The sequence below is a fragment of the Salvelinus namaycush genome, chromosome 8 (assembly GCF_016432855.1).
Source record: "Salvelinus namaycush isolate Seneca chromosome 8, SaNama_1.0, whole genome shotgun sequence".
Taxonomy (NCBI): Eukaryota; Metazoa; Chordata; class Actinopteri; order Salmoniformes; family Salmonidae; genus Salvelinus; species Salvelinus namaycush.
The window spans coordinates 14,780,514-14,794,194 of record NC_052314.1 but is presented as its reverse complement, the minus strand read 5'-3'; the positions used below and the strand labels follow the sequence as shown (position 1 = coordinate 14,794,194).

Here is a 13,681-nt window from a genome sequence, read left to right as displayed (position 1 = left end):
ACTTGCTTGTTCATCAAAACCCAGCCCTTTTGCGCCAACGCCAGCAAGTGAGCCAATAATTGTGATAGTGAAAATAGTATAAATATGTTTGATACACCCCTGAACCTATAGCACTACTGCATGCACTTAGAGTCACCATTGTGTTAGGTTTGTTAAAATAGAGCCCATGGAGCAGCACGTGCCTGAAATGCACACTGGCCATTGCAAGGTCTCATGGGTAGTAGCCTACAACTGCAAAGTTCTTTTAGGACATAACATTTACTGTTGGATCAATACATGGCTACTAGCAGTGGGTATTATATTTAGAGTTAGCAATCTAGTTAAAACCTTTCAAGGATCAGACCCTTTTTTTTAATTTTCGTCTAAAATGACATACCCAAATGTAACTGCCTGTAGCTCAGGACCTGAAGCAAGGATATGCATATTCTTGATACCATTTGAAAGGAAACACTTTGAAGTTTGTGGAAATGTGAAATTAATGTAGGAGAATATAACACATTAGATCTGGTAAAAGATAATACAAACCAAAAAACATACATTTTCTTTTTTTTCATCATCTTTGAAATGCAAGAAAAAGGCCATAATATTGCAGTTAAGGCGTAATTTAGATTTTGGCCACTAGATGCAGCTTGTGTGTAAAGTTCAGATTGAGCCAATGAAGCATTGCTATACTGCACAGTATTTTGCCTCAAGTCTGCCCAAATGTGCCGAATTGGTCAATTGATACATTTTCAACTACATAAATATAGAGAACATACAAAAATGATATGGTAATACAAAATGTAAGTTTACATACCCAGGAATGTCATACATGAAGGATCATTTATCTTATACACTAACTTTCACACATCTAGATGGCCGGGCGGGGTGGGTGCGGAGCCAGAGACAGCAGGGGTTCAAACTACAGAACCCAGTTCCTACATTTGAATAAAAAATAGATTTTATCAAACAAAACTATGCTAAAAAAAATTCCGGAACCCTCAGGATGACAAATAAGAGCAAGATTACTGAATGTAAGTACATTATTTACCTTCAGAGGTGAATGTATCAAACCAGTTGCTGTGATAAAAGTTTTTTGTTGTTGTGCGCTCTCCTCAAACAATAGCATGGTATTTTTTCACTGTAATAGCTACTGTAAATTGGACATTGCAGTTAGATTAAGAAGAATTTAAGCTTTCAGCCCATATAAGACATGTCTATGTCCTGGAAAGTTTGCTGTTACTTACAACATCATTCTAGTCACATTAGCGCACGTTAGCCTCAACTGTCCCACTATAGGGACACCGATCCCGTAGAGGTTTTTAACGTCTCCCGGGTGGCGCAGTGGTCTAGGGCACTGCATCGCAGTGCTAAGCTGCGCCACCAGAGTCTCTGGGTTCGCGCCCAGGCTCTGTCGCAGCCGGCCGTGACCGGGAGGTCTGTGGGGCGACGCACAATTGGCATAGCGTCGTCCGGGTTAGGGGGGGTTTGGCCGGTAGGGATATCCTTGTCTCAGTATGTAAATGTAATAAAATGTATGCACTCTACTGTAAGTCGCTCTGGATAAGAGCGTCTGCTAAATGACTAAAATGTAAATGTAATGTAATGTGTTTTGAGTTTCCACTTCCTCAGGTGTTGAACCCCAAATTAATTAGCCTATGTTTGTAGTTTAGTTCACATAAAGATGTATGTAATTCATTTCTATTGAAAAAATATACATTCTGGAGTGCTATTTTATTTATTATTTTTTACCCCTAATCGGTAGTTAGTCTTGTCCCATTGCTGCAACTCCCGTACGGACTCCGGAGTCATGCATCGAAACACAACCCTGCCAAGCCCCACTGCCGGAGGAAACACCGTACAACTGACTGAAGTCAGCGTGCATGTGCCTGGCCTGTCATAAGGAGTCGCTAGAGTGCAATGGGTTAAGGACATCCCAGCCGGCTTAACCCTCCCCTAACCCAGACAACACTGGGCCAATTGTGTGCCACCTCGTCAGTCTCCCGGTCTCGGCTGGCTGCGACACAGCCTGGGATCGAACCTGGGTCTGTAGTGACCCCTTTAGCACTGTGATCCAGTGCCTTAGCTTGCTGCGCCACTCGGGAGGCACTGGAGTCCAATTTTGACAGTGGAGTATAGCAACTATAGTCTAACAAAATTCCTGACAATCACTGGATTATGCACAAAATATCTTGAGTCATGCATTCCTGCTTGGATGCGTTAGATGAAACAACTTATTACACTTCTTAATAAACCACTATGAATTACTTTTTGAGATGATTACTCATGATCTAGGTCCTACCAAATCATGGGCTGGTGCCACCAACTGTAACTGGAGGTGAGTTGGCAGTGCTTGCAGTGATGTGGGCTGGTGTGGATAAAATTTGAATTCTTGTCCCTGTCCGCCGCTGGCACAGCCTGTCGAGGAGGAGTCTCAGAGTGGCTGTGTTTGTCTCACGTCTCTTCCTGAGCCCAAGAAGCTGCTCCAGAACATTGACCTTTAGTCCAAGATGTTGGTCCAAATGCTCACGTTCTCCCCACAGCCACCGACTGCTCTGGTTTTGCTGTCCAGATCTATGTGAGTGTCAAGAAGGGCAAAGAATCCTCAGAAAAAGGTGTCCATTGAGCCTCCACTTGGTGCCACTCTGACACAGTTTCCTCAGGACCCAAGTAGGCTGACCTCATATCTGCCTGATGGCCCGGGCCAGGGAACGGTCTCTCACTCTTACGAAGGCTGTATTGTGATGGGGAATCAGTAATCCGAGCACACTCCTCCTCTCAACGTGTGAATTGAATGTCCCTGTATGTTTTGAATAATGTATCTACAGTCCTGGAAAGAAGAATAACACATACAGACAGTCAGACAGAGGTCATAGCCAGCCACCACGTTACATAAGATGTTATTGTGTTTGAGTACAACATTTATAATCAGTGCAGGTTGTCATTAATTGTGTTGTATTATCATGTCAAGAGGATGAAGGGAGGAAAATAGTTGTGTACCTGTGTTGTATGTCAATGATTCCCTTCTATATATTTTAGTCTACGGGGAGGGACAGACAGACATCATAATTATGAACATTTTCAACATTATGAAATTAGTCTTTGAGTCAAAGTCCCTTGTGTTGCACACATAAACACACATGCACCCACCAACGCAGGCATGCATGCACATACACTCACACACACACTCCCAGACACACTCCCACCCACCGCCCCTCCACACATTTTTTTGAAATCCACATTACCAAGAATTCACATCCTCAGGTTCCCAATCTGTCTCTTTCCAATAAGGACATAGATGCCACACTACTTGCATCTAATGTCTCCCCACTGGACACAGATGACAATTAAATGTCTATTCCACATTGGTTAAACATTGTTTCCACTGCATTTCAATTAAACTATGTTGATTCAACCAGTGGGTGCCCAGTGGTTCACTACTCCTAAACCATCGACAGCCATATGTTCTGGAGAATTCCCACGAAGGAGGAACCAATCAATCTATTCTGGGCATCAACTACCAGCTAAAGAGGAGTGGTATGTCCATGAGTGGTAGATCATCTGATATTCCCTGTACAGTCAAAATTTGTGGAAATGATGTAACAACCAATCGTATTGCAATGCATAATTTAAACCTTACAACACCACACAGATATCTTGCAGCTGTCATGTTGTACCTTTGCCTGTGGACTTGGACTGGCTGGCTGCCACAGTGGTCATGTCAGATGGCAGACCTACATACACCCCGCCATAGTTCCTGAGAGAGGTAGTATGAAAAAAGATCCAAGGTCACATGACATCCAGACACTATACCGTGGCAGTCTCTCACCAACAACAGGGTATGATGTGTGTTAGCACTGCAGTGTGTGTGTACAGTATGTAACCAAAACACATTAATGAAGCAGCAGTCCCAGAGATGAAAAGACGTTCTTCCGGACGTCAAAAATACGATTATTTTGGAAGTTGAAAACATTTATTTTACAGAAGTTGAAATCGAGTGCAATTTAGGTGCTGAATGAAAAGTGAAGACATCTTCTACAGATTTAAAAAATAAACACACATATTCCAGACATTAAAAATAAGTAATTTACTTATGTTAAAATCACATATTTTCTGTTATTGATTCTACAGCAAAATTTCAACTGCTATACATTGCCAATAAGAATAACCAACAGACCTCTTCATCTACAATAACATTCTCAGTAATGGTTACAGACATTTTTTCTTGCTATGACTGTGATGTTTTTATTTATCTACCTTATATGAATGCACTGACTGTAAGTCACTCTGGATAAGAGCGTCTGCTGAATGACCAAAATGTAAAAACAAACACTTGCAAAGCATGCTGGGTATTATTCTAAACAAGTACAAATTTGGTTGGTGCAGACCAGATCCAAATCTGAACAAATCATAGACGTCTACGCTATGTTTCACAAGTTTGAACAACACAGTACTGTACGGCACAGTAGAGCACAGTACAGTACAGTAGATTAGAGTACAATACAATATAGTTTAATTCAGTAGAGTACAGCACAGAAGAGCACAGTACAATAGAGTAGAGTATAGATAGTATAGTTTAATTCAGTAGATTAGAGTACAGCACAGAAGAGCACAGTACAGTAGAGTACGGATATAGTTTAATTCAGAGTACAGTATAGTTCAGTAAAGTAGAGTACAATACAGTACACTATACTTTACTGTACTCTACTGTATTGTACTGTACGCTTCAGTACTGTACTGTACTGTACTTTCTTTACTGTGTACTGTAATGTACTCTGCCTTGCTCAACTGTACTGTACTGTACTGTGTTGTCCAAACATAGACGTCTATAATTGGTTCAGATCTGGTGCAGTCCGGACTAAATCTGAACCAATTCTAGACGTATATGTTTAGGCCAAATATAGGCCCGTCCGGACCAGACAACTGTGGACGTTGAAATCAAGGCCGGACGGTATATGCTTAGTGCGATCTAATGACTGTAAGAACACACGGTTAGGATTGAGTTTGGGCTAAACCTTTTGCAGAGGAGTAGGACGATAGGACAATCACTTACCTTCTTTTCTCATCGTCTGGTGAGGGTTCTTCTGTCCTGATTAAGACAATAACCACAGATCAGCTCACATGACCGGATAGAATGCTCAAAGCACAAACATATTGTACATAACAGCCAACACGTTACAGAGAATTTATTAATATAGTTGACCTGGATAGTGAATGTGACTTGATTATGAGATGGGCAAGACTTGGGGTGGCAGGTAGCCTAGTGGTTAGAGCGTTGGACTAGTAACTGAAAGGTTGCAAGATCAAATTCCTGAGCTGACAAGGTAAAAATCTGTACTTCTACCCCTGAACAAGGCAGTTAACCCACTGTTCCTAGGCCGTCATTGAAAATAAGAATTTGTTCTTAACTGACTTGCCTAGTTAAATAAAGGAAAAATAAATAAAAACTTGATATAGGGGTTCTGTGAGGCCACTGATCATAGGGAATCAACAATGTGGATGATGGTTTTCTACCTACAATGAATGGAGGTGAAATGGTTTCTGGACTATGCCATGGACATTGTCACGTTTCTTCTCTGTCCACAAAAGAGGCATGAAAAAATAAGTGTACATGTCGTGTGTGTGTGACAACGTGGCATTGCAGGCCTGGAGGTGTGTGACTGGCTGTGGTTGGCAGTGTGCTGCTGTCAGGGTTCTGGATTGAGCACTTTATCTGCTCAGGTGTTTATCATAAAGCACACACACTGCTAGATTTTTTTTTAAATTGGGGAAATGGCTGCCTCCTCCCTCTGCCCACGGTGTGATGCTGACAGTGGCACACTGCGTCTGGTGGAGGACAGGGCAGCAGGATGTGTTGCACATATTGTTGATGTACAGTGAGTCAGTTCTTTACTGAACAAGGCTGATTCATTGTAAAACCAGTACTGTTAACATATTTTCATTTCTCTACACACTAATATTCTATACGTAAAAGATTTGAATGCCTTGATATGAAAGACTGAACAATTTACCAGAGGATTCACATTAAATGTTTGCATCGTACAAATATCATATCTGAAAGTAGGCATTTTGAGGTATTGCAAGGGAATATCAGTATAAGATACATACATGTAATATACCTTTTTATTTCAGACAGATTACATTACATTTCTCTCTTTCTTTCTCTCTCTGTCTATCTTCCCTCCCTCCCTCTCTCTCTATCTATCTTTCTCCCCTCTCTCTCTCTTCCTCCCCACCTCTCTCTCTATCTATCTTTCTCCCCTCTCTCTCTCTTCCTCCCCACCTCTCTCTCTCTCTTTCTCCCCCTCTCTCTCTATTATCTTTCTCCCCCTCTCTCTTTCTCCCCCCCTCTCTCTCTATTATCTTTCTCTCCACCCTCTCTCTTTCTCCCCCCTCTCTCTCATCTTTCTCCCCTCTCTCTCTTCCCCCTCTCTCTCTTTCTCCCCCCCTCTCTCTCTTTCTCCCTGCTCTCACTCTATATCTTTTTCTCACACTCTCCTCTCTCTGTGCTGTACACTATGAAGGCAACACCGTGTTGAGTCTATGAAGGAGTAATCGGATGAGACGGTTGCTGTACTTACAAATCTTTGGAAGTTTCTGCAGGTCCTGTGAACTCAAGAAAAGTAAAAATAATATAAATACTCAACTATCATTATTTTGTTCTGGATGCTACATGACGTGTGGAATAAAATAGAAAAGTACATTTTATTTAGTAGCCTAAGTGAGGCTGCTGATTTGAGGTGGTCTTGTCTCACAGCGAGTCCACTCAACACACATCACATCAAGCCCACATTTACTCATCCATTCACACGGTCTATCCCTCCTCTTTGTACTGTGTGCCTGCTTTATCTATAGCAGGGCTGTTCAATGTCGGTCCTGGAGGGCCAAAACACTTCTGGTTTCCATCCTATTCTTCTAATAAGGGACTGATTCAGACCTGGGACACCAGGTGAGTGCAATAAACCACCAGGTAGAAACATAAAACAGAATGTTTCGGCTCTCCAGGACCAGAGTTGAACAGCCCTAATTTATAGGGATGTAGTGCATTACATACAGGGGCAGCAAACACGAAAAACTCTGTCTTTGAAGAATCCTTACCATCCACAATATCAGTAACCACAGAGCAGACAGAATCATCTCTACAGTACCTTTCTGATGCTACCGGAAATGCCATAGGCTCCATACATCACTATTAACACAACTACCTGACTTAACAGCTCCCTTCCCACTCTTAGAAGATGTTACAGAAATCAATGTGCCACAGCTTAATGACCGCCACTTAAGGCCCACTTTAAGGGAGTGAAAGAGCACTGTGGGTGATGTTGGATGGCTGAGCTCGTAGGGCTGTCTGTGATTTGACAGTTGTTGGTGGCTTTCGAGTGACACTCCAGAGCTCTCCTGGGGGGACTGTATGTACCAACTCCACACCACACAGAGAGGGACCTTGATACGGATGTGTAGGACATGTAGGGCCAGAGTGAGAGACAGGTAGAGGCCACAGCGCAGATAGGACTTGCTCTGGGAGAGAGGAGGGAGAAGGTTGGAGTGGCTCTGAGAGAGAGGAGGGGTAGGGAGGGTTGGACTGGCTCTGAGGGAGAGAGAGAGAGACAGGGTTGGATGGGCTGAGAGAGGGGTAGGGTTGAACTGGCTCTGGGAGAGGAGGGATAGAGTGGGTTGGACAGGCTCTGAGAGAGAGGATAGGCTCTGACAGAGGAGAGACAGGAAGGATTGGACTGGCTCTGAGAGAGAGGATAGGCTCTGACAGAGGAGAGATAGGAAGGGTTGGACATGCTCTGACAGAGGGATAGGGAGGGTTGGACTGGCTCTGAGAGAGAGGATAGGCTCTGACAGAGGAGAGATAGGAAGGGTTGGACAGGCTCTGACAGAGGGATAGGGAGGGTTGGACTGGTTCTGACAGAGAGAGAGGAGGGATAGGGAGGGTTGGACTGGCCCTGACAGGGATAGGGAGGGTTGGACTGGCCCTGACAGGGATAGGGAGGGTTGGACTGGCTCTGATAGAGGGAGAGGAGGGATAGGGAGGGTTAGACTGGTTCTGACAGAGAGAGAGGAGGGATAGGGAGGGTTGGACTGGCACTGACAGGGATAGGGAGGGTTGGACTGGTTCTGACAGAGAGAGAGAGGAGGGATAGGGAGGGTTGGACTGGTTCTGACAGAGAGAGAGGAGGGATAGGGAGGGTTGGACTGGTTCTGACAGAGAGAGAGGAGGGATAGGGAGGGTTAGACTGGTTCTGACAGAGAGAGAGGAGAGATAGGGAGGGTTGGACTGGTTCTGACCGAGAGAGGAGGAATAGGGAGGGTTAGACTGGTTCTGACAGAGAGAGAGGAGGGATAGGGAGGGTTGGACTGGTTCTGACAGAGAGAGAGGAGGGATAGGGAGGGTTGGACTGGCCCTGACAGGGATAGGAAGGGTTGGACTGGCTCTGATAGAGAGAGGAGGGATAGGGAGGGTTGGACTGGCCCTGACAGGGATAGGGAGGGTTGGACTGGCTCTGATAGAGGGATAGGGAGGGTTGGACTGGTTCTGACAGAGAGAGAGGAGGGATAGGGAGGGTTAGACTGGTTCTGACAGAGAGAGAGGAGGGATAGGGAGGGTTAGACTGGTTCTGACAGAAAGAGAGGAGGGATAGGGAGGGTTGGACTGGTTCTGACAGAGAGAGAGGAGGGATAGGGAGGGTTAGACTGGTTCTGACAGAAAGAGAGGAGGGATAGGGAGGGTTGGACTGGCTCTGAAAGAGAGGTGGGAAAGGGAGGGTTGGATAGGCTCTGACAGAGAGAGAGGAGGGATAGGGAGGGTTAGACTGGTTCTGACAGAAAGAGAGGAGGGATAGGGAGGGTTAGACTGGTTCTGACAGAGAGAGAGGAGGGATAGGGAGGGTTAGACTGGTTCTGACAGAAAGAGAGGAGGGATAGGGAGGGTTGGACTGGTTCTGACAGAGAGAGAGGAGGGATATGGAGGGTTGGACTGGCCCTGACAGGGATAGGAAGGGTTGGACTGGCTCTGATAGAGAGAGGAGGGATAGGGAGGGTTGGACTGGTTCTGACAGAGAGAGAGGAGGGATAGGGAGGGTTAGACTGGTTCTGACAGAGAGAGAGGAGGGATAGGGAGGGTTAGACTGGTTCTGACAGAGAGAGAGGAGGGATAGGGAGGGTTAGACTGGTTCTGACAGAGAGAGAGGAGGGATAGGGAGGGTTGGACTGGTTCTGACAGAGAGAGAGGAGGGATAGGGAGGGTTAGACTGGTTCTGACAGAAAGAGAGGAGGGATAGGGAGGGTTGGACTGGTTCTGACAGAAAGAGAGGAGGGATAGGGAGGGTTGGACTGGTTCTGACAGAAAGAGAGGAGGGATAGGGAGGGTTGGACTGGCTCTGAAAGAGAGGTGGGAAAGGGAGGGTTGGATAGGCTCTGACAGAGAGAGAGGAGGGATAGGGAGGGTTAGACTGGTTCTGACAGAGAGAGAGGAGGGATAGGGAGGGTTAGACTGGTTCTGACAGAAAGAGAGGAGGGATAGGGAGGGTTGGACTGGCTCTGAAAGAGGGATAGGGAGGGTTGGACTGGCTCTGACAGAGGTGGGAAAGGGAGGGTTGGATATGCTCTGACAGAGAGGTGGGAAAGGGAGGGTTGGATAGGCTCTGACAGAGAGGTGGGAAAGGGAGGGTTGGATAGGCTCTGACAGAGAGGTGGGAAAGGGAGGGTTGGACAAGCTCTGATAGAGGGATAGGGAGGGTTGGACAAGCTGTGATAGAGGGATAGGGAGGGTTGGACAAGCTGTGATAGAGGGATAGGGAGGGTTGGACAAGCTGTGATAGAGGGATAGGGAGGGTTGGACAAGCTGTGATAGAGGGATAGGGAGGGTTGGACAAGCTGTGATAGAGGGATAGGGAGGGTTGGACAAGCTGTGATAGAGGGATAGGGAGGGTTGGACAAGCTGTGATAGAGGGATAGGGAGGGTTGGACAAGCTGTGATAGAGGGATAGGGAGGGTTGGACAAGCTCTGACAGAGGGATAGGGAGGGTTGGACAAGCTGTGATAGAGGGATAGGGAGGGTTGGACAAGCTGTGATAGAGGGATAGGGAGGGTTGGACAAGCTGTGATAGAGGGATAGGGAGGGTTGGACAAGCTGTGATAGAGGGATAGGGAGGGTTGGACAAGCTGTGATAGAGGGATAGGGAGGGTTGGACAAGCTGTGATAGAGGGATAGGGAAGGTTGGATCTGTATTATGGAGGTTGTCAGAGAAATGTAGAGGTCATAACAACCTGCACTGGCTCTGGGAGACAGGACGGATAGAGAGAGTTGGAACTTAGAAAGGGTTGGACCTGTGAGAGGGTTGGACCTTGATGGATATCAGGTATACTCTGTATCAAAGGCAGCTAACTTTGAGAAACAAGGGTCAAATAGACCAACAGCTTACAGTGGATGTAACTGGAAGGAGTTTACAGTGGACATAGTTTAGAGTGGACAGAGATTACAGTGGATGCAGTTTACAGTGGACGGAGAATACAGTGGATGCAGTTTACAGTGGACGTAGTTTACAGTGGACAGAGATTACAGTGGACGTAGTTCACGGTGGACGTAGATCACGGTGGACGGAGATGACGGTGGACGGAGATGACGGTGGACAGAGATGACGGTGGACGTAGTTTACGGTGGACAGAGATTACGGTGGACGTAGTTCACGGTGGACGGAGTTCACGGTGGACGGAGATTACGGTGGACGGAGATTACGGTGGACGGAGATTACAGTGGACGGAGATTACAGTGGACATAGTTTATGTCAGGTCGTTTGCATCATGTAGCTATGATCATACATCATCTAGCATACTGTATGCTACACTGTTTGAATTTATATTACATCACAAACTGAGTTCCATTCCAGTCCTTTCAAATTGTCTTCAATCACCATCTGCTACTAAATTCCTAGAAATTATCCATTTAAATTGTCTTCATTCACCTTCCTCATCTGCGTCTAAATTCTTAGAAACACAATGGTTTCTACTTTATTATGCAAGTAATTGAATGTTCTGTATTCACTGCTGTGTCTCAAGAATCTGTCCTTGTATCAAAATGGAACATTATTTAACTTTTAAAAACCAGGTAATGAAACCACCTCCCCCGTCCTCCATCTCCTCTGTTACGACACAACATGACATTGACAAAGAGTGTACACGTACGGAGGCCATACTTGTTAACTTTACAAAAAAGTTTTAGTTTTAGTTTACGTTTAAGTGTCAGCCAATTAAAATTGTCCACGTAGTTGCTTGTGATCAAAGGCTACATGTTAACTGTTCGGAATTTGAACCGTATATAATCATGGCCACTTGGTGAGATTAGCATAGGGCAAAATGTGCCATGTTATGTAATAGGAACAGCTAAAATGTAGCCTCAACTACGTCGACAATTTTAATTGGCTGATGCTTAAACTTTTTCTCATGTTCGTATATAGAGGGATCTCGTATTTAAATATGAAATGTGCATCTTCCAATTCACAACAAACACCACCATTTTATCCTCATCTATAGAAGACGAGACCAAAGCCGTTATACAGTAACAACGCAAGTGGAGAAGACAGTGGCCATTTCACAACCCTTAGAAAATCGTATTCATTATTAAGGGGATTCAGATCTGGTTTCACAAGAGGGATGAGAAGCACAATATCCAGTACATTTAGGAGGTCACGGTCCTATTTAGCTGGACAAACACATGGGTGTGGAATAAAAACGGAGTGGGAATGGAAACTTCCCTTACCTGATCATTATAAAGATAAACCATTAGACAACAGGTTGTTAGGAGAATTTAACCAGACTCACATATAGAATACAACTGGTAATTTGACCTCACAGCTGTGTTGTGCAACACTGCTGATATGATCACATTTAGTCTACAGTACTAACGATTCCGATACTGTTATGGATGGGTGTAGGGTCATTTTAGCATTGGCCAAATTTAGGTTGCCAATAGGCTATGAAAAATCCCCTAGACCTTTGTATTGAATAATGACAGATATCTGTGACAGAAAAGGGCAGCCTCTACCACACACTCATCATAATGACATTGTCACATGTCATCACATCCTTGTCCCTGAGCTGGAGATTGACCTCTAACTGTGGGCTTAAAGATCCTTCACAGAGAATCTCACACATATTTCCATTGTATAACATACATAATCATAATTCTCACGTCAAGTTCACATTGTTTTCCTCTGGGGACTCCTTACCATGAACTAGGGTAGAGTCAGAGAAGCGAAAACATGAAGCTGTTTGTCACATTAGCTTCCTGGGGTTCTGTTAGACAAGGAGCCTGTCTGGTCTTTGCTGATTAGCTACACACACACACACACACACACACACTGTTGCTTTGCTGGTTATTGAGATAATTCCACAGGCACTCGGATTCTATTACCATTATTCTATGACCGCAGCAGCAGCCATTGAGTGCCATACAAATCTCCAATCTCAGAAATACAACAGGCATTTTATTGTCATTCAGTCATTGCTCTTTGCTCATGACAATGAGTGTATTAACCAGGAACATTCACGAGTAAGACCTTAAGGTATTTGCCCAGTAAAAGGTGTCCTTTTTTGGCTTTTGATGAATGAAACCAGGATAAAGAGTGAGCATTTCAAAAGGAGCAGAGGACAACCAGCATCAATCACCTGAAGAAACAGAGGAGGACTAGCTGCTGAGATGCCAAAATCCTGTCTTTCTTTCATCCACATCCCATGGAGAAAGAGACGGCATAAATATAAGTGAAACTGTAAATCACACACACACACACACACACACACACACACACACACACACACACACACACACACACACACACACACACACACACACACACACACACACACACACACACACACACACACACACACACACACACACACACACACACACTATACCCATCTTTGTAAGCGTTTCAGCTTTAAATTCCTAAAGACACTTTGTTGTCTCCTGGCCACCAGGGGTCAAAGTCTGAGCTAAAGACTAAAGACCGCTGTTCACCCTTGAGACCCCCATACAAAATTCAGCAAACAACTGTATAAGCATGCACACACAAACACACATGCACACACACACACAGACACACATGCACATGCACACACACACACATACACAAATGCAGAAAGAGCTAGAATGACCCTAACACACGATCCACACAACATCCCCTCCCGTGGGCATGAACCCCCCCCCGTCACACACACACACACACACACACACACACACACACACACACACACACACACACACACACACACACACACACACACACACACACACACACACACACACACTGTATGTTCTGGAACAAGAACACTCACCCCCTCCTGACGTGCTGGCGGCTGAGGAATTGCCACAACCCATTCTGCATGGATGCAGCTATCGTCCAAGAAAACGCGAGGAGCTCAAAGAGGAGGGAAAGGAGAAAAGAGCAACAGCCATGTGGAGATGGAAACAGATGAAAGAGGGATGAAAGAAGGAGTTGTTTTATGTCTCTCAGTCACACTGATTTCCTATTTGGTGGTAGGCTCCTGCGCTCTGTGTCCATCCCCTCTGCAGAACTGAACTGAGTGGTGTGTGAAAGCATGGAGATGCTGTTATATACACAGAGGGAGGGGGAGAGAGAGAAAGACAGAGAGAGAGAGAGAGAGAGAGAGATGCTCTGCCCTCATATGATTTTCT

General features: G+C 45.1%; 1 protein-coding gene across 1 annotated transcript; it reads right to left on the bottom strand.

The window, feature by feature from the left end:
- Nucleotides 1-2,479: 2,479 nt before the first annotated feature.
- On the bottom strand, nucleotides 2,480-13,363 carry LOC120052028 (overexpressed in colon carcinoma 1 protein homolog). Its single transcript, XM_038998894.1, has 5 exons — nucleotides 13,321-13,363; nucleotides 6,561-6,585; nucleotides 5,033-5,068; nucleotides 3,657-3,736; nucleotides 2,480-2,553 (listed from the first exon to the last, which is right to left on the bottom strand). Exons 1-5 carry the CDS (start codon nucleotides 13,361-13,363, stop codon nucleotides 2,480-2,482), a joined length of 258 nt encoding a protein of 85 aa, XP_038854822.1.
- Nucleotides 13,364-13,681: the final 318 nt, after the last annotated feature.

Bases quoted from the DNA above. Each gene is read 5' to 3' on its own strand.
- LOC120052028 (XM_038998894.1), bottom strand. From the start codon at position 13,363: ATGGGTTGTGGCAATTCCTCAGCCGCCAGCACGTCAGGAGGGG. The intron at 3,737-5,032 runs GTAAGTGATTGT...TACCTCTCTCAG, and splicing joins CCAGACGATGAGAAAAGAAG to GAACTATGGCGGGGTGTATG. The intron at 2,554-3,656 runs GTACAACATGAC...ACACTCACATAG, and splicing joins GTCCAAGTCCACAGGCAAAG to ATCTGGACAGCAAAACCAGA.